Source organism: Myxocyprinus asiaticus, chromosome 28 (assembly GCF_019703515.2).
Source record: "Myxocyprinus asiaticus isolate MX2 ecotype Aquarium Trade chromosome 28, UBuf_Myxa_2, whole genome shotgun sequence".
Taxonomy (NCBI): domain Eukaryota; kingdom Metazoa; phylum Chordata; class Actinopteri; order Cypriniformes; family Catostomidae; genus Myxocyprinus; species Myxocyprinus asiaticus.
Window position 1 is genome coordinate 27,997,101 of NC_059371.1, and position 27,416 is coordinate 28,024,516.

The 27,416-nt window shown below is 39.5% G+C and overlaps 1 protein-coding gene across 1 annotated transcript in view; it reads right to left on the reverse strand.

Moving 5' to 3' along the window:
• Nucleotides 1-27,416, reverse strand: part of ctnnbip1 (catenin, beta interacting protein 1) — a 49,450-nt gene that overhangs the window by 12,867 nt on the left and 9,167 nt on the right. Inside the window, exons 2-3 of the mRNA XM_051660969.1 lie at nucleotides 8,976-9,093; nucleotides 7,004-7,094 (exon numbers count right to left, since the gene is read on the reverse strand). Coding sequence (XP_051516929.1) covers nucleotides 7,004-7,094; nucleotides 8,976-9,071 — 187 coding nt within the window. The 5' untranslated portion in view covers nucleotides 9,072-9,093. The remainder of the gene's footprint in view (nucleotides 1-7,003; nucleotides 7,095-8,975; nucleotides 9,094-27,416) is intronic.

Consider the following 27,416-nt stretch of genomic DNA (forward strand, 5'->3'; position numbering starts at 1 on the left):
TAACACTAGAAAGGGCCCATATTTCTGATGGAGTGATAAAGGCAGGGTGGATCTGTCTGAGAATGTTTGAGAAGCTGAAAGATAGTAGAGATGGTATTAAAAGGGGGATTTCAGGAAGTGTGATGGAACATGGACAGCAATGATAGATCATGAGCAGTGAGTGTGTAGGACTGTCACATGACCACACATACACCCCCACACCCTTCTGTGTGGATCACGCATGACACTTATAGATCAACAAAGAGTCAAGCCAGCCAATATATGACTCACAATTCCCGACTCTTGCTCTAAGTTTCATTTCCATTCCAGCGCCAGAGATTTATCCGTATAAAATAAAATTACGGGCATCTTTACTTAGACATATTAGCCTTAGTAACCATGATGACGCTCATCACAGATCCACGGGGCATTATTTATGTAATACACAAGCAGAATGAATTTGTTTAAATCATTCATAAATCCATTCTTACATAAATTGAATGTGACAAGAATGGTTTTATCTATCGGTCACAGAAATTTGTTCAGCTCGTGTTGCATAAATAGGTTAATGGAATGGAATGTATACCTAATCAGGGCTGCTAAAGTAAACACGTTAGCTTTAATTAAATAAAATACATCGTTAGATGTATTAATTTACACATTAAGTTAACGCATTTACCTTTTTTGACATTACAACTCCTTCTTTCTGTTGTGTCCTGCGCAGTAGCACAGGTGTCTGTGTTTAACACTCATGACACAATAATCCCATAGCAAGGCTCAAGTATATCAGTAAATGAACAAGAATGGACCCAGATGGTACTTTGAACAAAAGTTAAGTGATCTGCAGTCTTTGTTTGGCGAATTTTTATTTAATTATCAAAGCTCAACAAGTCACCTATGGAAAAACACACTGTAAATGTAAAAGCCCATGATGGAATTCTGCAGGCTGATTGCAAATGTATTTGTTAATGATTATTTTTTCCTGCCTTGCATGCATTAAATGAAATATAAAAAGACTAAAAAGAAAACAATATTTCAAGAATTTGTACAACAATAGCAAACAACTTTAGTTTCTTCATGATACTCTGACACTTAATTTCCCCTTTCCACATGTAAAACTCTCTAAAATGGCTTCTAATGTTCAGATTTTCTTTTTAAGGGAAGTAGACTTTAAACATTATTACTCCACTTAGAAACAGGTCACAATCTGCTAGAAGTGGATAATGATAGAAACAGCAGGACTGCGACAGAGCTGGGTAACATCAAATATTTAATGCATTATTTAAAAAATAATAACAAAAAAATAAAATGTATATATTTAGGCTGGGCTTAAAGTTGAACAGCCTGAGAGGGAATTTTTCATGTAAACCATGATATGCTATTTTTCCCTCTTTTATTTTAGCCCAAGGCAGAAGTAATTCATTCAAGCCATCATGGATTCTAAAAATGAATCCACTACCATTTTTAGAAGTAATAAATGTCACGGAGTGTGCACTTGGCGTACACATTATGGGAAAACTGATTTTTCTGTGTGTTTTTGGAAATTACTGACTCATTGGCTTAGTAATGAAGGCTCTTAAGAGCACTCTCTGTCTCATCAGTGCACTGATGTAGTGCTGTCTGGGATTACACTGTTTGAGGATTATAAACGCAGACACAAGACAAAATAGTGTTGATTCTGCTGCATAAAAGTCTAAAAGATTAACAATACACAACTTAAATGTTGCATAGCTTGAACTCTTTTTTACAGGCCAACCACTTAGACAATGTTGCCATCTAGTCAATACAGTTTTTTGCAGTTCAATGACAATAAAAGGTCGTAAGGGCAATGTAAAAGGGCAGTATCCTTTCAAACATTGTGTATCACACATACAGGACTCAAATGACTAAGTGTGATGCTCTCACACCATCCGTCTGTAATTAACAATCCGGCTTGCCTGAGGGTCCACTAATGAGGCCTGTTCCTCTCTCTCATTCAAACACCAACACAGAGTTCTTATCCACCCATTCAGTTGCCATGGAAACTGTGTACAGTACTGGCTCAGTCTTCAAGGCTCCCGACACAAAGGGGCGGCAGGTTTTCTCCTAGCCTCATTGTGGGCTAATGACCAATGGCGAGGCTCAGAGCTTAGCCTGTCACTTAGAATTCTCCCTGATCAATTTAATCAGGCTTCCAGAGAAGTCAAGTCAAACCAAAGGGAAATGAAGTGTCACTGTGGCCAATACATGAATGAAAATATATATGCTCAATTGATATGTAGAATAAACAGAAACCAGCTAGCAGTCCACCTTAGTAATCACATAGCAATTGTCCTGTCTATTAATTGTGAATAAAATACTGGCTGATCACTCCATTTTAGCTGCAGCTATTTTCTCAGGCCTGTTAATAAGTCTGTTGTAAAAGTTCAGTCAACTTAAAGCTTTACAGAGCATGACGTTTTCCAACACTCACTGTCCTCCCCCCTGACACCACCATCCAGTTTCATCCCCCAAAACTTCAAGGCCTTTGAATAGATTAAAAATGCATTACAAAATGTAGAATATGCAAGTCTATGATAATGAGCCAATTAGATGGTCGCAAATGCAAATATGTTTAATCCGTAGACTGGTAAACAGGCAACGTGGCAGGTATTAAACAGCAGAAGTACTAGGCATTGAGCATCTTATTAGATTTTTTAATTTTCTGAAGAAACATGATTTGAGGTATCATTCATGTTCATAGCACAAACGGTGCAAGACGAGTTATGTGCCAAAGTTTTGTTAAAACTGCAGGGTTTAACAAGTTTAAAATGATCCTACTGTGAATTCGGTGGCAGTAGGTCAAAAAGTCTTCCGCTAAAATCAGTCTGTACTTAACAAAATTTGAACTACTGCCCCCAGGTTTTTTTTTTAGTTTGAAATGTAATACAGTCAACAGGAATGCATATTTAATTAATGCCTTAATTAACCCCTAACCCAAACCACAACCCTAAACATAACCGTCAGTGGAGTAAAAGTGCAATTTTAGAGGGCAAATGTAACCTCCGAATTACACTCATCAATAGTTGCTAGATTTGTTTTTAGAAAATACTGGTAAATCATGTGTGGCAATTTTCCTGAATGAGAAGCTATAACATTACCTGAAATGTTCGGTTTTGATGCTATGTTTGAACACTATTGGCCATTAGATTAACGGTTTGAGCACGTATAGAACATGGTCAGGACACGCTTACTGCTTTGGGCCATTCACAAAGTTCTGACAAAGATGATGCAATTACTCAGGAGTAGAAAAATGTTTTACATTTCAGGGCTGATTATAGAGGAAATCTCATAGTGTATGATGCTCCACGACTCAAATATGAAGTCATATGGTGAACAGCCAATGGAAATCGAGTGCACAAGGCCAAGGAAATGGAGATGGCGAACAAGCACTTAAAGTGAAGCAAACTTGCACTGCTTTCTCTGTCTTTCCAGCAAAGACAGCACCCAAATGAGCTTGGCCTATTTCTTGGCCGCCAGATCCCATACATCCATGCCTGTTTACATCCATCATGCATTCCCTAGAATGGGAGGGTGAGTTTCCACGTGAGTTTGTGATCGAATCGACCTGACAGCCGGATGGTATGTGATGCCCAGTTTTTGTCTATAGCCATTTACATAGCTGGTAAGTGTATGATTCCTAGTTTTTTTTTTTAGATTCTGCACTGATTTTAGATGTTGTGTAGTGTAATCCAACCTCAAAGCACTTCTCTTCATCCAAGCAGATAAAGAAATTTATTGACTGATAAAATAACAGTTTATCATAATTTTGGTGCTGATGTGTGAACGGTAATAAAATGGAAAAAAGGGGAAAAGCCATTGCATGTGTGACTAGCAGATGTGCTATATTTACCAGTAAAGGCAATCCAACAATTTTACTGCAATTTAATGGGTTTTAATATGTGAAAGTGGGTGAACACAAGTAACACTGAGGCTGCTTGTGCAACATGCTATCAGTCAATTACATTTTGAATTGAATTGATGGAGAAATGTCTGATGGGAGACGGCACTTCTCAGTAACTCAGCAAAATGGGGTCGATGTCAGTGAAACGGAACATTCGGTAGCAACATTTCGAGTTCCCATATGATCATGCTGACAATATTACATTACTGTAAAATCTACTGATAGTTGTGCTATGATCCTACATCATGCATTTCATTTGCCTAAAATTAGTGTCTCTACTAAACACATTCCTATTGACCTCAGTAGCCATATAACATTTTTAGTACAGGCTTTATTTCAGGGTGCACACAGTCAGATAACATATCAAAAGCCAGAGAGTGAGTCACAGTTGCTTTTAATGGTCCCTGACTAATCTTGGAGTGGCTCCCTTGACAAGAACACCAGTTAAGCATATTCCTAATGGGCATGGCTCTTCTCTGCACATCAAACAAATAATAAAATTTGTCTGGAACGATCCGGAACAATGTTTCACCATCTTTAAATTATTTATTTTTTTGCCAGTTTGTTTATCAATCCCACTATAAAATGCAACCAAATGCGCCAGTCGTGGTATACACCCTCTGCCATACAGTTGCCATTTTAATAAACAGTTGTGCTCAAAAGTTTGCATACCCTGGCAGAAATTGTAAAATTTTGGCATTGATTTTGAAATATGTGTTTTATTTAAGGATAGTGATCACATGAAGCCATTTATTATCACATAGTTGTTTGGCTCCTTTTTAAATCAAAACAAGTATTGTGCTCCTTGAAACAACCACACCGTCTTTTTCCAGAGCAGCCTGTATTTCTCCTGAGGTTATCTGTGGGTTTTTCTTAGTATCCTGAACAATTCTTCTGGCAGTTGTGGCTGAAATCTTTCTTGGTCTACCTGACCTTGGCTTGGTATCAAGAGATCCCAGAATTTTCCACTTCTTAATAAGTGATTGAACAGTACTGACTGGCATTTTCAAGGCTTTAGATATATTTTTATATCCTTTTCCATCTTTATAAAGTTCCATTACCTTGTTACACAGGTCTTTTGACAGTTCTTTTCTGCTCCCCATGGCTCAGTATCTAGCCTGCTCAGTGCATCCACATGAGAGCTAACAAACTCATTGACTATTTATACACAGACACTAATTGCAATTTAAAAAATTAAACTTTAATTGCCATTTAAACCTGTGTGTGTCACCTTGTGTGTCTGTAACAAGGCCAAACATTCAAGGGTATGTAAACTTTTAATCAGGGCCATTTGGGTGATCTCTGTTATCCTTATGATTTAAAAAGGAGCCAAACAACTATGTGATAATAAATGGCTTCATATGATCACTGCCCTTAAATAAAAGACAGTTTTTTTGCATGATCAGTCCTATTTTCAAAATCAATGCCAAAATTTCACAATTTCTGCCAGGGTATGCAAACTTTTGAGCACAACTGTATACATAATACATACAAGTTGCAAGCACGGACAGGTTCAAACCTGGGACTGCTCACATTCGCAACAGTACTCATGCCACTGAACTGCCACATTCTGAACTAGTGAAAAAACTGCATACATATATCTGTATCTCTGAGCATTTATTACTGATCACTCATTTTAATTGTTTTTTATATATATATTATTTTCTTTCAAATATATGTTGAAAATAATACCACAAAAAGGGATGAGTGCAAGAATCTTATTTAACCCCTGGTTATTAACCTCAGAAATGGCAAAATAAAAGAGTTTATTCTCACTCTGTGGAAGGTTTTCAGAAGACTATTGTCCCTTGTTGTGTTCATTAAATGCACTCTCCTTTTCATTCTCCCTTTCATCTTGGCCTCATTAGACGGCAGTAGACCACAGCCAAGCCTCTACTGCATTTAATAGATAAAGATTGCTTTTATCTAAGAGCTGCCAATTTCATTTCTTATCCTAGAAACATTTCTACATCTTATTAAAGTCTCACACATCAAAATATTGGCTAATCAACGATTTCATAATGTTGAAACAACAACATAAAGCAGATGTGATGCAAAGACAAGAGCATTTTGTAGAGGAAAAATTCCCAAAAGTCCAAAACACATCTATATCCAACTCTCTTCTGCTACTGCATTATTTATAAAGATCCTTCCAAAAAGAGCACAGCGTATTGATAAGCTTGCTTAACAACTAGGCTGGTATGCATTTTTAATGAGCAAAAAATGTGTGCTCTGTTCTTCCATACACCTAGTGTTATTCTCAACATCAACACCTTTTTTTTCTTGTTAAAAAAACACACATTTCACAGAGCTTTTGTTTGAAGATGGTAATGCATCAGTAAAACTGAGCAATTTAGTCTCATCCTCAATAATGCAATTAAGTTAATTCACTTTGAAACTCTAGATCAACTGATCACTTTGGTTCAATACAGAAGAAATATTTCCTACAACAAATTGAGTATTCAGACGCCTACCTGACTGACATCAAGAAATATTTATAGAGTACTAGCGCCCCCTTCTGTTGGTTCAACATTCTATCCATTGTATTACATATGGCTAAAAGTTTTCTGAAGTCTAATTTTTAAATTGATAATATTTTGTTATAAATCTATATTAATAACGATGTACACACTTGTGTAAACCAATTATTAAGCTTGTGCTCATTTCATTTAGTAATTTTTGCAAGAAGCCAATTAAATGGAATACTTGATTTTGATTGGACATTCAAAACCTTCAGTGGCCAAATAATTTTGTTTAATGCCACTAAACTATAACCATTGTCAAAGCCAACCAACTTCCAACATAACTGTGCTAATTCTATGTCTCTTGTATCACTGTCTGCTCTCTTTTTCTCACATAATAAAATAGTAACAACTCAAAGGGTAGAATCCCCGCACGCCAGTATGCGTGACACTTTACCAACACCATCTATGGCACATTGCGAATGTCAAAAAGAAAATTATTCTTCTACTTTTTTATTGGCTGGTGTGATAAGAACTGAATCAGCACAACTTTAAATATGAGTGTCGGTGGTGAGAGGGTGGAGGTGTGATGTCATAGCTTTGGCCTGTGGCGTTCAGGCTGTGGTGAATGTTGACTTACCCTGGTCAATGGGGTGCTGTGGCAACTGACTCATCTGGCTGTGCACCACGCCTGCATAATTTCGCAGAAATGCTTCTTCGTTTGGCGTCAGCTGCAAAGGGGGTGGGGGTCACAATTCATGCCAGTGTCAAGGTTCAAGTAACACTCTATCCCAAAGTGAAGGGAAATGGTCACGAATGATATGATGGTAGATCTGGTTTCTATAATGCATCATATAAGTCATCATGATGTCAAAATTGAACCCATTTATGTTCAGTATAAGTGCCCTTGGTCTTATTGTGCATGATTCTTCAGTGCATGGTTCTTCAGGAGTTAGGGCTAGTTAGGGTTAGGGTTAGGGTTAGGGCTATAGGCTGAAATGACTTTTCTGCTGATGTATCCAAGGCAGTGTGGCTGGGGATTTTTTTAAAATACATTTTTAACCAATAACCAGTATTTATTGATAATATCACAGTGTAACAAACCATTAAAATCCTGATGGATGCAATCAAGTCCTGCTCTACATTATTTCTTGCCGAATATTGTAATGTTTTGCAAAAATATGTATAAATATAGAAGTTGGCTGCATTGCAGATGAGGTTTCATGTTGTCTTCTTAGCTTAAAGAAATAGTTCAACCAAAAAATGACAATTGACTCTTCGCTAAGCTCCACCCCCTCACTTACCGCTGCATGCTCTGACAAGCTTTGCCAAACTTCCCATAGATATGAATGGGAGATTGCCTTGAACAGTGTGTTTTTTGGTAAAATATTCTTACGTCGACTGGAATGAAGAGTGACACTGCGAGGCATATTTATCAAACATTTTTGTAAAACAAATTGTTAAATTACACAGTAATTTGCTTAAACTGTGGAGACTGTGAATCAGAATTGAGGCAAATGATTATTACAGTCACCTGAAGCAAGAAAAGCGTAATTTGATGGCGATTACATACCTGATATATTAGTGTAGGTGAACAGAACTTCTCATAACGTCTCATAACACACCCACTTTGATGCTGTGACCTCTTTATTTACTATCGCCTTTACAAAGACCTGAATCTATACATAAATGTATTAACGTTAGGTTTTTAGCTTTAATTTACCTTGGAGCAAATGTAGGTGTCATTGTTGATATTATAAATGTTCATTTAGGAATGTGGGCTGAGCCAGTTTAATCCATAGCATGCTCTTCTCGAGATTTCCTTAAAGATAAAAAAACAAAAAACAAAGACAAAACACTGCGTGTATCCTCGCTGAGTACCTTGGGTCACCATTACAAGTGACCCAGCAACAACATTTTTATTTTTATTTTTTTTTTGATAATTTTCATAATCTTCTTAAAACTGCTCAAACACAGATTATTCCCATAGACTCTCATTGGAAAAAAGCTAACACTTGTGAGAGAAATGGTGGACAGCAACTGTTGCTAAAACAGGATTGGTCAGAAACACTTAAGGTGTGGCTTAGCAAAGGATCAATTCTCTCATCATTTCCTCACCCTTCTGCCATTTTAAACTCATATCACATTTTTTCTTTTGCGGAACACAAAGATATTTTCAAGGATATATGATGCGTTTATTTCCATACAATGCAAGTCAATAGGGTCCAAAACTTTCAAGCTCTAAAAAGCATACAAAGACAGCATAAGTCCATACGACATGGTTTCATCTTTTCATCTTCATCTTTTTCACTATAAATCTTGATCAATCATCATTTCTCGTGCTTGACACATAGGCAGAGCTCTGTGCATGTGTCAAGCATAAGGAAGTGTAATTTATATTTATGTCCTTTTTGGAGCTTGAAAATTCCAGACCCCATTGATTTTGGTATAGATATAAACACATCATACATCTATGAAAATATATTTGTGTACCGCAGAAGAAAGAAAGACATACCAGATTGAGATGGCACAAAGGTGATTAAGTGACAAAAGTATTATCATTTTTGGGTGAACCATTTCATTAAAACATCTTACCATTGCCTGATACTCACATTTGATCCCATTTTCTTGAGCATGAGCAGCACCCGCACCTTCTGCTGGATGTACATCTCCTCAGGAGACTTGCCAGGGGCTTCCTCACGGTTCATCCCCCCTGCTCCTGATGCACTGCTGAACAACCACATACACAGCAAGAGATTATTCAATTATTCATATCCCAAAATGTAATTTTAGAACTCTAGTTGAATACATTCCAAAAACTATCACGCATCAGGATCTAGACATGTGAGTCAGGACTAGTCTAAGTTTAACAGCTTTAGATTTACATTCAGTTTATTTAAATAAAAGTTACTTAATTATGAATTGTCCTCTTGATTAGTGCAAGTGGACAATTACAAACATTTTATTACACAGCTCTCTGGAATACTTGATTCTGATTGGTCCATCTCAGCATTCTGTGGTTAGATATTTTGTATGATGACTGCTGAACTGTGAATTGACTAAACTGCATATTAACACATTTTGGTTATATTTATTTCTGATTAACAGTTTTTATTGATTCATACAGTTAACAAAGAAAAGCAAAACATTCACAGAATCAATATTTAACCCCCACTATTACACCTCCCCCTCCCAATCTCCAACCCCACCCTGACCCTCAACAAACATCCCTGTGGTCACACACGAGTATACACACACACACACACACAAATAAATAAATAAATAAATAAATAAATAAATACAAATATATAATAATCACACACATTTAAAACTACACTTCTCTCTCCACTAGCCCTCCAAGAATGCCAAATAGCTGCCCCATTTCCCATCAAACAAATCCAAGTTCTCCAGCCTTCTAAATGACACTTCCTCGAAAGCCACCACCCTCCCAATCTCCGTGCACCACTCTTGAAATAAGGGCACTTCAGCCGACTTCCATCCCCTTAAAACAATCTGTCTGCCAATCATAACACTGGTTAGGACCCAATTTTTTATGTGTTTATCCCCTATATTGATGACCTCCCCATCGCCTAAAATACAGAGTCTGGGGCAAAATGAAATTTGAGAGCCCAATACGTCACACATAAAATTCTGATCCTTCAACCAAAACTCTTGGATCTTAACACACCACCAAAAAAAATGGGTTGTGTCTCCATCTTCTGATTGGCATCGCCAGCAGGTGGGTGTGTCTTTAAGACCTCTAGAGGGGGTCCAATAGAATTGATGTAAAATCTTGAATTGCATAAGGTGAACCCTTGCATCTCTAGATGCAGACTTGACATTTTTTAGAATCCTAGCCCACACACCCTCCTCCAATACCAAGTTTAAATCTTTCTCCCATAATCTCTTGATAGAGGTTAAAGTTCCATGCCCCAGAATATGAATTAACAGGGAGTAATACACTGATGCCTCATGACCTTTTCCAAAAGCAGTAATCACCACTCCCAGAGTATCTGCTGCTTTAGGGGGGTGTATCCTACCCCAAAAATAGTACAGATCAGGTGGCGCAGCTGTAAATACCTAAAGAACTGAGATCTGGGAATCTCAAAATGTTGAACCAAATTTTCAAAAGATCTCAACACTCCACTCTCATATAGGTCACCGAGTGTATTAACCTCCCTCACAATCCACTCTGACCAGCAGCAAGGGGACTTATTAATACATAATTTTGGATTCAGCCATATGCTTGAGGCAACATTTAAATAAATGTCCGAATTAAACACTCTGGACACTTTTTTCCATACCGAGTGCAAATGCGAGATAACATGCGGGGTGTAATTGAACTTCTCCGATTAGTTTGATTAGAAAGGCTTTGCAATGGCGAAGTAGGGGCAAGAACTTTCTGTTCAATACAAAACCAGGGAGGGGCTCTCTCAGGTGGAAGCGACCAATGAGCCAAATGTCTGAGACCGAATGCATAATAATAAAACTAAATCTTGTCAAAATTAACTAACTAAATCACACAAATTTGCTGGGAATAAAATACTCAAATACTTAATGCCGTTTGGGCCACCGGAAGGTACCCGGCTGAAAAGCCATTACCGGGCAGTATGCTGTCAGAACCAAAGCTTCGGATTTAGACCAATTGACTCTGTATCCTTAAAAAAAATTCTTTGTTGCACTATAATCTGTTTTGAATGCTATTCTGATGCTAGTGAAACTTTGTAATATGGCACTTTTCATAGCACTGTCTCCTTAAGATGATTCGCTTATATGTTCCTCTTTTGTAAGTCGCTTTGGATAAAAGCGCCTGCCAAATTAATAAATGTAAATGTATCCCAAGAATTTAGAAAATAAATTAATAATTCTGTGGAGGCAAGGCAGAGATCTAGTAAGGTCAGAGACGAATAATAAAATATCATCCACGTAAAGCAAAAGCTTATGCACCACACCTCCCGCCACCACCCCTGGAAAATTAGCCTCCTTTCTTATCGCGGCTGCTAATGGTTCCAGGGCAAGACAGAACAATAATGGGGAAAGAGGGCAACCCTGCCGGGTGCCCCTATCCAAAGTAAAATAATCTGAAATTAATCCATTGTTTGTACCGCCGCTACCGTGTGTCTATAAAGTAACTTAATCCAACCAATAAAAGTATTCCCGAACCCATACATTTCCAAAATCTTAAAAAGATAATCCCATTCTACCATATAAAATGCCTTTTCAGCGTCAAGTGAGATGGCAGCGACCAGAGTCTGATCATTCGCCACTGACCACGTGATATTGATGAAACGCCTAATGTCTAATTAATATCAATGGCTGAGGTAAATATTTCACCACCAGCAGATTTCACTGAGGGAATGGTAGAAAAAGACTCTCTCTGTTTTATATATCTAGCCAGAAGTTTTCCTGCCTTGTCCCCCAAGTCTTGCCCTGAATAGCCAAAACTCCACCTTCCGCGATAAAATAGTATTATATCTGTATTTCAGTCGGGTCAATTCTCTGAGGCCATCAGACAACATTCGGCGCTTCAACTCTGCCTCGGCTCTTTTAATATTCCCTTCCAACTCCACGAGTTCTCGTGCTTTGGATTTTTTGGTGAATGAGGCATACTGTATGATCCGACCCCTAAGAACCGCCTTAAGTGCCTCCCAAGCCACACCCACAGAGGATACTGAGGACCAATTGGTCTCCATATAAACATTGATTTCAGCCTTTAACATTTGTTGGAATTCAGGATTTTGCAAAAGGGATACATTAAAGTGCCAACTATATGATTTCCTTTTCTACATATCAGAATCAGCTTTATTGCCAAGTATGCTTACACATACAAGGAATTTGTCTTGGTGACAGGAGCTTCCAGTGTACAACAATACAAAAACAATACAAAAACAGCAGCAAGACATAGATAATTGTAAAAAATTAAAAATAAAACTAATTATACACATACGTACAGACACACACATACATATATACACACATACACATGGGTAGTGCAAATCTAATACAATCTGTTATGTACAGTGCAAATACAAATCTGTTAGGTACAGTGCAAATGTTTTTTTTTTTTTCCCCAGAGGAATGAAATGGCAGAAGAGGCCTTTTTCCTCACTCTGGAAGTGTATAGTTCTTGAAGTGGGGCAGGGGGCAACCAATAATCCTCTCAGCAGTCTGAACTGTCCTTTGTAGTCTTCTGATGTCTGATTTCGTAGCTGAACCAAACCAGACAGTTATTGAAGTGCAGAGGACAGACTCAATGATTGCTGAGTAAAACTGTATCAGCAGCGTCTGTGGCAGGTTGAATTTCCTCAGCTGGCGAAGGAAGTACAAACTCTGCTGGGCCTTTTTCACAATGGAGTCAATGTGTGTCTCCCACTTCAGGTCCTGTGAGATGGTAGTGCCACAGTGCTGTTTAGAAAGGTGAGGGGGGTCAGTGTTGGGGTGTTTCTCCTAAAGTCCACAGTGATCTCCACGTGTTCAGCTCAAGGTTGTTTTGACTACACCAGATAGCCAGCTGTTCAACCTCCCTTCTGTATGTAGACTCATCGTCATCTCGGATGAGGCTGATGACAGTGATGTCGTCTGCAAACTTCAGGTGCTTGACAGAGGGGTCCTTGGCGATGCAGGCATTGGTGTAGAGGGAGAAGAGTAGTGGGGAGAGCACACATCCCTGGGTTGCACCAGTGCTGATTGTACAGGTGCCAGAAGTGAGTTTCCCCTGTCTCACAAGCTGCTGCCTGTCCGTCAGAAAGCTGGTAATCCACTGACAGATAGACATGGGAACAGAGAGTTGGTGTAATTTATTCTGGAGTATAGCTGGGATGATGGTGTTGAAAGCTGAACTGAAGTCCACAAAAAGGATCCTCGCATATGTCCCTGGTCTGTCCAGATGTTGCAGGATATGATGCAATCCTATGTTGACTGCATCATCCACAGACCTGTTTGCTCGACAGGATTGAAGACACGCTGGTGAGACGCCACCTGGTCCTGAAGCCTTCCTCGTCTTTTGTTTCCAACAGACGCGGCTCACATCATCTTCACAGATCTTAAGTGCAGGTTGAGTTTGCTTCACCATGATCAAGGACTGAGTCCATCAAAAGATTAAAGTCTCCTCCCAATATTATATCATGAGGGGTGCCAGCGGCTTGCAACATCCCTTCAAGATCTATAAAAAAGCCCCGATTATCAACATTAGGTGCGTAAATATTAGCCAAAATCAACCTATGCCCCTGAATTTCTGCTAAAACAATAATGACTCTTCCTAATTTATCTTTACTATGTTTGAGACATTTGAATTTTAGATATGTACTTACCAGTGAAATGACTCCCCTGCTCTTACTTGAGCCAGCACTAAAGAAAACATGTCCACCCCATATCTTCCCAAATTTTTCATCTTCCTGCGGGGAAAGATGCGTTTCTTGAAGAAACACTATATCATATTTCTAATGTTTAAGAGAAATAACCGTTCTTCTATTTATGGGGTGCCCCAACCCATTCACACTCCACGTAGAGAGAGACAATCCACTCATATTAACATTTGACATTTTGACATATGAGAAAAAACAAAATTATAAAGACCACATTCCAACATTACTGCAACAATCAAACCCTGAAATTCCCCCAGAACCAAAAAAAAAACAGAAAAAAGAAAAACGTGCACATTAACCCTGTGCACGACAGCGCCAACTGGCATCCATCCCTCTAAACTCAAACAGTCCATGTACGACTACGAGAGCCCAATAGGTGGAATAAACACAAAGAACATGAGGATTCATCCACAAAACTGTCTTGAAGGTGTGTTCCTCCAAAAACAAAAAACAAAAAAAAAGGCGCTCAGTTTCCTCGAACAGTCAAACGAATGTTCAGTTTGCCGGCCCACTCGGCTGCTACATGAGTGCAACAAATGACCTAATCACTCCAATGTCTTGCAAGACATACTCCACAAAACAAACTCCAGCCAATAGGAGGCATAAGCACAAAGAACGTGCAGATTCATCCACAAAATTGTCCCAAAGGAGTGTTACTCCACAAAACAAACTCCAGCCGCTAGACAGAACCAGCACAAAAAGAAGTGAATGTTCAGTGAGTCGGTCCACTCGGATGTAACGCGAGTACCACAAAATAACTTACTCCAATGAATTTATGAAGGACATCACTTGCTGTGGGCACGTGAATGTTTTACGGCCATCCTTAGCATCTATTCTCAGTTTAGCCAGGAACATCAGTGCAAAAGCGACCTTCCGTTGATGAAAGAGTTTCTTGCATTCCTTGAATTGATCACGTTTCTCTCGTCGAATTCGCAAAGTCTGGGAACAAGAAAATGCAGTGGTTCTTCCAAAAAAGCCTTCCTTTACTCCTCACCTCATGTAACACAAGATCTTTATCGGATAATCTCCAAAATTTGGCCAGAATTGATCGGAGCCTGTCTCCCTCAGCGGATCGCTGAGCCGGAACCCTGTGAGCTCGCTCGATTTCCAGTTTCAGCTTATGGCCTGTTATGTCAAGCAAATTCGGAAAGAGCTGTCCAGGAATTTCACCACATCCTGACCCTCTTTGGCCTCAGGAATTCCGATGATTCGGACGTTATTCCGCAGGCTACAGTTCTCCATGTCCTCCAAAGTCTCCCAGACACGCTCCAAATCCACCTTAGTTGCTAGTGGATTAGCAGATAATTGATGACTCCTGATAACAATCCGTTTCTCGACATCCCACACTCTTGTAACCACCTAAGAGAATTTCATCTCCATGGCAGTGATTGATCGACATATTACAGCAAGATCCTCCAAGTCAGCAATGACCTTCGTCAGCATTGCCAACATGTTCACATCTCTCGCCGAATTTCAATTTCAGCTTGAGCACGTAAGTGTCTTTTAATGTCTCCAGAGCCTGAGGATTTTGAATTCTTTGACATATTGTCCTCCTAGAACAGTTATGGAACAGAGTGTATCAAATCTCACCAGTTTATGTCATTAATAGTGTTAAAACTAGCAAAGTGTGCAGAGCTCGCCATTCACACGTCCGAACCTCGCATGGCGTTACATGACTCCGGTTATGTTTATTTAAATTAAAGAAGGAAATTATAAAATTACAAATTACAGCAAACTAGCTTTACACATGCCAAAAACAATATATTTGGGTGTAACTCAAACCCATCATAACCTTTGCAGTAATAACAAGATGCCATTGATGGCTGCTTCGGTGTGGAGCTCTCTAGCGTGTTTGTTACTTTTGCTTGTTTGTAATGTTTGTTGTCACTCTTTCCCAATCAGTTTCACCAGGAATGAACTGCTGAATATTCGGCAGAGCATACCTAATAATTTTTTGACGGTGTTTGATTATTCAGACATTTTATTAGACATCTTAGTTGGAGGTGCAGCAGTGTTCTACAAGTACTCCAAGAGATGCAAGCAAGGGAAGCGCGCTGGCACACTTGTGAAGCTTCGTCAACACGGCTTTAGCACTCCGCTGCCGAGTATTTATCTGCCAATTGTCCACTCCCTCGCCAACAAAATGGACAAACTGCTTCTGCTCAAATAAATAAGGACTTTTCTAACTCCGCTGCTCTGTGTTTCACAGAAACCTGGCTGAATGAAGCCATCCCAGACAGCGCTACATCTGCCGGGCTTACGGCTGTTCAGAGCGTATGGCGTTGCGGAATCATCGGGGAAAACGAAAGGCTCTGGAACATGCTTTTACATCAACGAAAGTTGGTGTACAGATGTAACAGCATCGAAGATGAAGTGCTGTCCTAATTTAGAAATGCTCTTCATCAACTGTAAGCAGGAGTTTTCCTCGTTTATTCTGGTGAGTGTGTACATCCTGCCACAAGCATGCGTGAATTCAGTGTTGCAACATCTGGCTGATCACATCACAGACATGGAGCAACAACACCCAGACTCTCTTATCATTATTCTGGGAGATTTTAATAAAGCTAACCTCACCCGTGAACTGCCAAAATACAAACAACACATCACATGCCCCACCAGAGAAAAATATATACTGGACCACTGCTACACCACTGTAAAGGATGCATATCACTCTGTCCTACGTGCAGCTTTAGGACTCTCTGATCACTGTCTGGTTCATCTTGTCCCGACCTACAAGCAGAAACTAAAATCAGCTAAGCCTGTAGTAAGGACTGTAAAGAGGTGGACTAATGAAGCATAGCTGAAACTACAAGTCTGCTTTGACTACACTGATTGGAGTGTTTCTGAAGCACATAATCATGAGGGAGATGCCTCGTCATGATGGAGCAGCTGAATGACCTCTCCCTGATTTGGGGACAGTTTTATTTGCAAGATTGGAGCAAGTATCTCATTTTATTAAATGAATCCACAAGACACCACAGAATAAGTGTAAGATCTGATATCATGTGGGCTGAAATAGCTGTGATGCCCACACACCGCCAGTCTCTGCATACCTGCGAGTGCCCACTCTCAAAACTGTTCTGGCGGATTGTGAGGACCCATTTTATTTACCAGCTGTGGGTTAAACACTTCCAAATGACAAGCGCTGTGTTCAAAGAATTGTGTGCCAAGGTCGGACCTTTCAGTGGGCTAGTCACATCAAGCTATCGCACACTCATAACACATGCACGAATGGTCAAAACATGTCAACGTGTGGGAGCCTGGGTAGCTCAGCGAGTATTGACACTGACTACCACCCCTGAAGTAGCGAGTTCGAATCCAGGGTGTGCTGAGTGACTCCAGCCAGGTCTCCTGAGCAACCAAATTGGCCCGGTTGCTAGGGAGGGTAGAGTCACATGGGGTAACCTCCTCGTGGTCTGGATTAGAGGTTCTCGCTCTCAAAGGGGCGCATGGTAATTTGTGCGTGGATCGCGGAGAATAGCATGAGCCTCCACATGCTGTGAGTCTCTTCGATGTCGTGCACAGAGAGCCACGTGATAAGATGCGCGGATTGACTGTCTCAGAAGCAGAGGCAACTGAGACTTGTCCTCCACCACCCGGATTGAGGTGAGTAACCGCGCCACCACGAGGACCTACTAAATAGTTGGAATTGGGCATTCCCAATTGGAAGAAAAGGGGATAAAATTCAAAATAATAATAATAAATAAATCAATTAAAAAAAACACGTCATCGTTTTGTGAATAAACTGTTTCCATCACCTTAATGCACATTTTAGCTAATGTGAAATTATAGAAAATCCACCTCCTCCCAGCGCATTCAATTTTTAGCGAATTTAGAAAGTTTATTTGCATATCAAGCGTTTCCATTCAGGATTTCTTATGCACAATTTCAAAATGTGCATAAAAATTGTTGGATGGAACCCCACCTAATGTCTGAAGTCTGAACACACTTCAGATCATGGCGCAGGTTGACAGCACCATACATGGCCCTCATGCATATTTAATGATAGATCTAACCATGCTCCCTGCTTTCCCATCTTCCTCACTTCCTAATGACCTATTTTCAAACTCGCACTCAGGGTGAGACATTTTGAAGTACTCCGAGAGTAGCGGAAAATAATTTATTCACAGAAAAAGGGATGAGCTCCCATGCAACACAGTACATTTGCAAAATGATTCTCTCCATCTGGTGCAGCAAAATTTATTTTCCAGAAAACAGCATCACAACAAGGCAAACAAAGAAGCAGTCTGCAGTAATTGCATCTAATCCAAATCAATGCAATAATGTATCTCAATTAATGCCAAGTGGGGAAAAAAAGTATCCTACATCACCCACAGAATGAAGAGAGAAGGACAATGGAGGAAAATGAATGACATCAAATACATTCTGTGGTTTTGTGAATCTGTCAGAGGCGACATCCATCCTGTGATGTTTCACACCCTCTTATCTGCACAAAGAGCCTCTAACACATGTTGACAGCTTTTTTGATGTGGTGTTATATTTAATTGAAAAGCTGGCTCAACGTTCCATTTCAAGACAGCCAGCAATAGACTGCTCAGACATATTTGTCTGGCCTTGATTTTAAGAAAGACAGCACCTCACACGACCAATTGCCAATCTTGAGTGTTAACAGCATAAATTTCAGCAGGCACTTCATGTAACCTGCCCTTTGAAATGCCACTGCAGTTTTCTTTAAAGCTGGGAAGAATGAATGAATTTCTTCCATGGAACACAGGTGTTTTTTATTTTTAATTTGGGCCTTTTTTTAATTTATAGGATAGTAGGGCACAGGATCAGGATTCAGGACATGACCCAGACCAGATCTGAACTTGGGTGCATGGAGTCAACAGCTCATCCAGGCCACTCTTTTCCATATGATGACACTGAATGAGGACTGGGGCTATTATTGAGTACCAAAAAAAAAAAAAAAAAAACAATTCTGAGAAACAGACCAAGATTTTAGTCATTTATGAAAGATACAAATTGTAATGTCTAAAACATGAAAGAATCTTTCTTTTGAGTTAGATGTTTTCAATGAATCAAGTTTATCCAGATTAAAAAAAAAATATATATATATATATATCTTAATGATTTGTTAACAAATCGGACCAAATCAGTTCCCAAGTTCAACTCACTGACCCCGTTTACACCTGGTATTAAGATGTATTTTTGGTGATCCGATCACACTTGGTCAGCAGAAAATACAGGTCTTAACAGGGTCTAAAACGTTTTTTGAACGGATCACAAAAACCACAAACGAATATGGTCAAAAACGCATGTGAATACATTAGGGTTGCCACGGTGTATGGTTTTACTCTCTACAAGGGACAACACCGGTGTGAAATTTTAAACCGGGTAAAAGGGAGAAACATTACGGAACTTCCAATATCAATACAATAGACTAACGAATAGAATAGCCTTAAATAAAGAACAGTTGCCTAATGAAGAGTTTATGACCCATGAGAAATTAACTTAAATAACGCATTGAAAGCCAGATGCTCTTTACCCACTAACAAATTACACAGGCAGCAAAGTACGCGCACTGACAGAAGACGTTTAATTGCAGGTAGGGAATATAATGTGCATGGTGGGTAACTGTAAGACGTCTCGGATTCGGAATGACACAAGAAATGCTGTTAGACACACAGACGTGTGCTTGAAGAAACACACTTTAATATATTTTTAAGAACAGATGACTCTACCGGTCAAAAGTTTTGAAACACTTACTCATTTTCTATTATAATTTTTTTCTTCACATTTTAGAATAATAGTAAAGTCATCAAAACTATGGAATAACAAATGGAAATATGGGAATTATGTTGTGACAAAACAAAATCCAGAATAAATCAAAACTGTGTTATATTTTAGCATCTTCAAAGTAGTCACCCTTTGCCTAGAATTTGCAGACATGTACTCTTGACATTTTCTCAACCAACTTCTTGAGGTATCACCCTGGGATGCTTTTTAAACAGTATTGAAGGAGTTCCCATCTATGTTGGGCACTTATTGGCTGCTTTCCTTTATTATTTGGTCCAAGTCATCAATTTCAAAAACTTTTATTTTATTTTATTAAATTTTAGTTTTATAATGAAATAAATTAATATGGTGGCACAATTATATTTTTGTCTACAAAACTAATTTCAAACATTTAAGCATACGCCTTCAGATCATGAGAAACATTTCAGTCAAGTGTTTCAAAACTTTTGACCGGTAGTGTGTGTGTGTGTGTGTGTGTGTGTGTGTGTGTGTGTGTGTGTGTGTATGTGTGTGTATATATATATATATGATGTAATTGGATATTGTGATTTTTTATGTTTTATTTATTTTATTTATAAAAAATATCGTGAACATATTTCTTGCATATCGCCCAGCCCAGGAGGGAACAAAATGAATTTATTCACACACATTTAAAGTCATTACCCTTCCATAGCAGCTAAACTGGGTCCTGGGATGAAAGGTAATAAAACACCAACATTAAACCCCCAACAACCCACAATAAGTGATGTATTTGCCCAGACAACGAAATACCCGACCGGTAGCCCATGAATGCATGAAATATGTTCACTGCCAAAGAGATGTTGCCCTTCACAACTGTTGAAAAGCCATCTTTCAAAAAGTTAAACAACACGTTTTAATTGCACTTAATTCTTTTCAGTTTTATTTGAATTTTTTGTTAAAATAAAAAATTAAGTTCAAAGTTTGAAATCAAGCTGCCTTGCATTATTGTGTAGACTATTGCTAAACGAAAATTACCCTATAATACCACTTAGTGTCCAACCAGTGGTAATACCGGTGTTAGTCGGTTTGAACGTGAACACCGCACTGGTGTGAAAATTATGACATTGTGGCAAGTCTAGAACGCATCACATTTGAGGTGTAAACGGGCAGCAGTGAAGTGCCACCCCTCACCTGTCAATCAATCACTATGCTAAAATAAGAGTTTAAACTTTGGCAGTTATGAGCAGCTTTAAAAGGAAAAAACTATCTGATCGGAAAATTTAAAAAAGATTATATATACACGAGCATGAGAAATTCACAGATCTTTTCAGTGTGTCTGAAATCAACATGCACGAACATCTGCAGCTCAGGTTAACACAGGTAATCGACTAAAATAATGGAAAACTCTGCTTGAAATGTTGCGTTTGTGATTAAATTTCAGCTGCATCTGGGAGAAATAGCGCAGCTTTTTTTACTTTTCTGACTTTGTTGCGCTTTAATGTCATGCAGTAACATACTGAGAGAGTGATTGATGTATGTCGTCATAAACCGTGTAGGACTGAAACGTCGCCAATAATTAATTGTCAACAAAAATTTTAGTTGTCGAATAGTCGTTTGATGTCATTTATCATAACATGAGATCACATTAAACTCGATGATACGCGAGAGCAGCACTGCAGCTCGCGCCTGACTGAGAAGAGGAAGAATTACACAGCTCACAGTCCAGATGCACTCGAAACTTTCCAAACAGCTTCAGGTGATGTAGATCGCAAAGTATGAGGGAATTATACAAAAATACCAAATAAGCAATACATTTCTCGTTGTGAAATAAGCGAAGCCAGAGCTCTTTAAAGGAAACACCCCCGACATCTTACATCTTTAATGCAGTTATATTTAATGCGTTATAGTTTTATTAAAGTTCAAATAATACGGAAGCAGATCATGTAAATAACTACAAACTCCGAAACTGGCATTTCTCTGTGCGGTCAGCACCTCTTCTATGAGTTGCGCGAATGTTCTGATCTAAGGGGGAGAGATTGAAACTGCACCCGGCTGAGTCACACTCTTTCACGGGGACGCTCATCCCTCAAGCACGTACGCTTATTGCAGCTAGATTATAACGTGATGGCTCGTGACTTATTGAATCATAATATATGTCACTGTGCATTTCCTATCATGAAGAAAATTGGCAATATGCAGCTTTATTAATAAGAGAGAGTAAAAAATGGATTGAAGTGAACAAAAAAGGTGAGAGAGTGTAGTCTTCGACACATTACACACTGCAACAATACATTTTTGATTCGTTTTTATTTTGGCTTGTTTTCCAATATAAATATCTAAAACTCCTTTAAAACAACGTACATTTTCTTTAGCAGCTATACTGCAGAAGAATGTTGAATATAATATTAAAAATACAAATATTTTAAAATATCTAAAAATCCTTTAAAAAAGAGATTCACCTGAGAAGCAGCCTATAAGAAATTCAGACTTACTTTTAGAGAATAGATCTTGAATATAAGTATATTTTGTCTTTACTGCACTCGCAGAAGTATAACCAAGTGAAAAAAATACACTTATATACAAAACACTTATATTTAAGATACATTCTCTTAAAACAAGTCTAAATATTTTGTTGCTTCTCAAGTAAATGTATCTTGTTTTAAGGATTTTTAGACAATTTTAAATGGAAAACAAAACAAAAACACTTGATAACAATAGGATTTTTTCCAGTTAATTTCTTTATTGAATTAAACTTAATAAAAAGTTTTTTTTCCCCCTTTAATTCAGTGAATGTCATTTAGAGGTATTTTTAAAAGATGATTTTGTCCTCTTTATTGTTAGTAAGCACTTTTAATACAACCTTTTAAGTCGGGGCACAAGCTGAATAATCTGTTAAGAGCTAATGATTAATCGTTGCAATAATCGCAGAATAGTCGAATAATCATTCTAATAATCGTTAGATTAATAGATTATCAAAATAATCGTTAGATTAATAGATTATCAAAATAATCGTTAGTTGCAGCCATACAACAGAGTCCCCTCCCCTCCAAATCCGATCACAAGTGGTCACAGGAGATGCATTTATGTGCCTAAGTGTAAATAGTGAACTGCCAACTGAAGGGAAAAGTTATCAGTGAACAATTATTAAAAATGTTTAGTCTGTTCCTCAAACAAAGCTATCGTAGTACTTCAGAAGACTTGGAATACAGCATACTGTAGAGCCGAGGAGGGCGGGGCCGGGCTGGAATGACGCACGCCCGGTCCCCAATCAGCCTGATGGGGCGCGCGAGGGATAAAGGCGGCCGGGGACGACAGTTCGAGAGAGAATTACAGGCAGCTGTACTGTATGTGTTTATGGTTGTGTGTTTTTGATTAAGTTGTTCATTAAATTATTATTTAAGTTGTCAAGCTGGTTCTCACCTCCTCCTTTCCACTGAACCCCCTTACACTGGTGCCGAAACCCGGGAAGGAGGAGGGATTCCCGTCGCAGAGTCCTCGACACTGCCGTCCACCCAGGGGAGCGCCGCTGCCATCCGACGGGGGACGGAGTAGCCCGACCACCCGGAAGCGGGGAACGGCCGCCGTCCGCGAGGCGAGTGGGGACGGGACTCCCCGACCGCCTGGAGCTAGGGAGCCGCTGCCGGGGGTGGAGGAGTGCCCTGCCGTCCCCCGGGAACGCGGAGGGGTCGAGAGAAGACCGCCGTCCACGGGGGGAGGAGGGAAGCGACACCATGACCACCTGGAGTGGTAGGGCCACTGCCAGGGGCGGAGGAGCGTCCCCATGGGACGCCGGGAACGCGGAGGGGCGTTCTGTCCACTGGGGGTCGGAGGTCTGACTCCGGTCCGCCCGGGGAGGAGCGGCTGCCGTCCGCCTGAGAGGGTGGAGGAGTGATCGAGGACCACGCGGCGGCGCATCAGAGAACCAGTGAGTTTCTTTTTCTCTCTCTCCTCTCTCTCTCTCTCTGTCGCTCCGTGCTGGCCTTTCCCTCGCCTATTTTGTTTTGTTGTTGTTTTTCCCCTCCTGTCTCCTCCCAGGTCAAGGGCTCCCCGGCCTGAAGCAACGCCGGGAGGAGTGTAGAGCCAAGGAGGGCGGGGCTGGGCTGGAATGACGCACACCCGGTCCCCAATCAGCCTGATGGGGCGCGAGAGGGATAAAGGCGGCCGGGGACGACAGTTCGAGAGAGAGAGAATTACAGGCAGCTGTACTGTGTGTGTTTATGGTTGTGTGTTTTTGTTTAAGTTGTTCATTAAATTATTAAGTTGTCAAGCCGGTTCTCGCTTTTCCACTGAACCCCCTTACACACACAAATAATTTGGACCACTTTAATGATAATTTTATAGTGCTTTTTTGTAATTTTAGAGCTTGACATTCCTAGTCCCCATTCACCTTCATTACATGGAAGAGAGTGGCCAGGATGTTCCACAGAACAAAGTCATACAGTTTAGGAAAAACAACATGAAAGAACGTTAATTTTTGTGTGAATTATCCCTTTAAGACGGAGACGACATAGCCTAGAAACGGGTGACAATGGCAAAATATCTAACCCAGATTTCTTTTACAGTCATGGACTCATCAGTTACCAAAGGCCCATGGCATCAAAAAGGCTTCATATTCAATAAAGCATGCACTTTATTCTGTTGAATCTAACTGGTAGCCGTGGGGGATGAGGAGCGCTCGCTTAGAGAGGCAGGACAGAGATGAAAGACAGAAAGGGACTAGAGTGGCAGCTCGGCAGCTCTGTGACACCAGGCATACCTTCAGCGGGAAGATGACACTATCTCTCTCTCGCTTTTGATCATGACTGTCCTCAGTGCTGGAGACGAGACAGGCCAGACTGCAACCGTAATCACTACAGCTCGCCACAGTCTCACACACAAGAAAAGCCAATGCACAACAACGCTTGGCTATATTTCTTCATCAATCCAAGGCTGAGGGTATGCATTTCTTAATTAGTATTAAAAAAATACCCTATAATCTTTTAGTGCTTTCACAAGCTTCGATCTGTAGCTTACTCCAGTTCAGGAGCAGGTGTTTTGGTTAAGTCAGCATTTAATTTTTTTATTTGTTTGTTTGTTTTTTACATTTGGAGGTGTTAACTGTCTCGCACCATGAGTGAAATGTTAAAAGTAGTTTTATATGTATATTCATAATATAAATAGACCTATACAAATTTACAATTAAATATAACTTTTGAACAAGCTACAGTTTTACCTAATGTTGTGGCCTGATCTAAATTACACATCATAAACAAGAACATGAGTCTACTCTGTTTTATGCCATCAGATGTCATGTTAGACTTGTTCGATTCCATGGTGGAAGATGTCAAATCATATGACTATGTACAGTCCTTTGGGCAGACAGCTAAATATAGAACACCTATCCTCTGTTTCAGTCATGACATGGGCTGCAATGTGGGGCTAAAGTTAGCCTCTATTGATTGTACATGGTTAAATTGAAGATTCATTTGAATGGTCTGTGCACCGTAAAGTGCATTTTTTAAAAGTGGCTAAACCCAAAGTGTTTTAGTCAGGGCGTTTTCACTGAAATGAACCTGTGTTTTGGTGCAAGGTCACAATATTGAGCCAAGCAAAGAAAGTGACTGCTGCCACTATCCATGTAGGGAAGCTGCAAGAGCCCTGGAAGGAGATACACAAATACAGCGCTTCTATTTATAGACTCATCAAGTCATGCAGATCTTCATAAGCAACCTGCAGATGCAGATTGCTCAATTGTTTGAATACTTAAAAAGAAAAATTATGTATCCTAAATTCAACATCTTGAGCTTAGAAATCAGCTTCCGCATAGGTTCAATATAACATCAGACTCATCATTCACTAGGGCTGGGCATCGGCAACAACTTCAAAATACTTATTGCGATACCTTTGTCACAATTCAATACATCGCGACAAATCACAATATCATAATTGGATTGTGTCTGAAACTGCCCCGAACTAGGGATGTGCCAGGGTAGTTGATTAATCGACTAGTCGTTCAACAAACGTAAGGTTGACTAACATTAATATTTTTAGTGGTGCAATTCTCAAATTGTTATAGTTCACTGTGCTGCAAGAAGTTTCGTCTCTTTAATGTTTTAGGTTTAGTCTTATGCACTGTTGTTACAGCAAAGCAGCATATCAACAATACATTTCAAGAAGAATCACTGTAGGATGCAGTGCCGCCGCTCCCTATATGCATATTACGCAGTCTGCATAGGGCACCAACTCCCTAGGGGGGCACCATATTACCCTGGGGGGAGAGAAACTCCACTGCCATTACTCGCACGTTATACATTATTACCGTAGGACCCAGTAGCAGTCGCGGAACACAGACTATCACCTCGCGCTCGCCCCGCGCCTCGCAACTCACATTCCACCAACCTTTTGTACTGCTCTGTATTGGAGACTTGCTTATTTCGTACTTTTCTTACTTTTATAATTTTGTTTGATAAGAGGTTATAGTTATTTAGTGTATTTATTTATTGAATATCTTTTAGTTACCATGTTGAACTGCTGCACTTAGTGTAGGTAGGCAATAACGCTCTGAAACGTGTCTGATCGGGGTAACGTGAACATGACAGAGCCCAATTATACATGGGTTCCTTCAAACCGACTAGTCAACTAGTTGTTCAGACAGCCCACCGACTAGTCAATAAGAAAACTGGTCATGATCACGATCTTGATTTCAAGCTTGATTACAACACCTAGTGCTTGTCACATGCACAGAGCACTAGATGGTGCAATAGAAAGTGTAATCGAGCATGAAATCATGATCGCCATGGTCAGACTGCTGTCAAGATTTATAGTGAAAAAGGTTTGGTCTGTTCTCACCCAAATCCGATTGGATTGCTTCAGATGGCATTGATTAACTGGAGTCTTATGGATTACTTTAAAGGGATAGTTCACCCAAAAATGAAAGTTCTTCATTTACTGCAGAACAGAAATTAAGATTTTCGAAAGAATATTTCAGCTCTGTAGGTCGTCATAATGCAAGTGAAAGGGTGCCAAAATTTTGAAACTCCAAAACCCACATAAGGGAAGCATAAAAGTAATCCATATGACTCCAGTGGTTAAATCAATGTGTTCAGACATGATATGATAGGTGTGGGTGAGAAACAGATCAATATTTAAGTTATTTTTGGTCATAAATTCTCCTCCCTGCCCATTAGGGGGTGACATGCATGAATGATGTGAATCACCAAAAACAGGAGGAGAATGAGAAAGTAAAGTGGAAATTGACTGAGCAGGGAGGAGAATTTATAGTAAAAAAAAGGACATAAATATTGATCTGCTTCTCACCCACACCTATCAAATTGCTTCAGAATTAGTGTTGTCAAAAGTAGCGGTACTTTGGTACCAAGACGATACTAAAATAAAAAAGATGTAACTATACCAGTGTTTCTTCATTACTGGTAGTACAGAGCACCGACTCAATCCGGTACCAGCTCGTGATATGACTGACACGTGACTGCTTTAAAATGCTCATTTTGAGCATGTGCTCTGTTACTCTTTACACTGAAATGGACAATTAATCAAATTAAAATCGTGACATGTCCTGGTGTGATTTATTAATCCGCTAAAGGCTGCAATCTTCGTGTGGAAGAGCTGCGTACTTTGAATGTATAAATCCGACCGCTCATACATATTGAGAGTCATTCACGTTGAATCAGATGACAGAGCAGAGCACTAATCTACTGTGAACCACGCAGCACATGTAAACTATATATTTATATAATTAAATCACAGCATTTGCGCTTTAATCTTAGCTCAACTTTATTTATATTGCATTAAAACAACAGAGTTGACCAAAGTGCTTCACAGTAATACAATTTAAAACATAACATTTAAAAATTACCACATACACAAACACCAGTAATCTAAAATACAAAATACAAACACTCCAAAGTTGTGTCCTACATTTCATTTGTCAGACTCAAAGGCCAGTGTAAAGAGATGAGATTTCAGATGTGACTT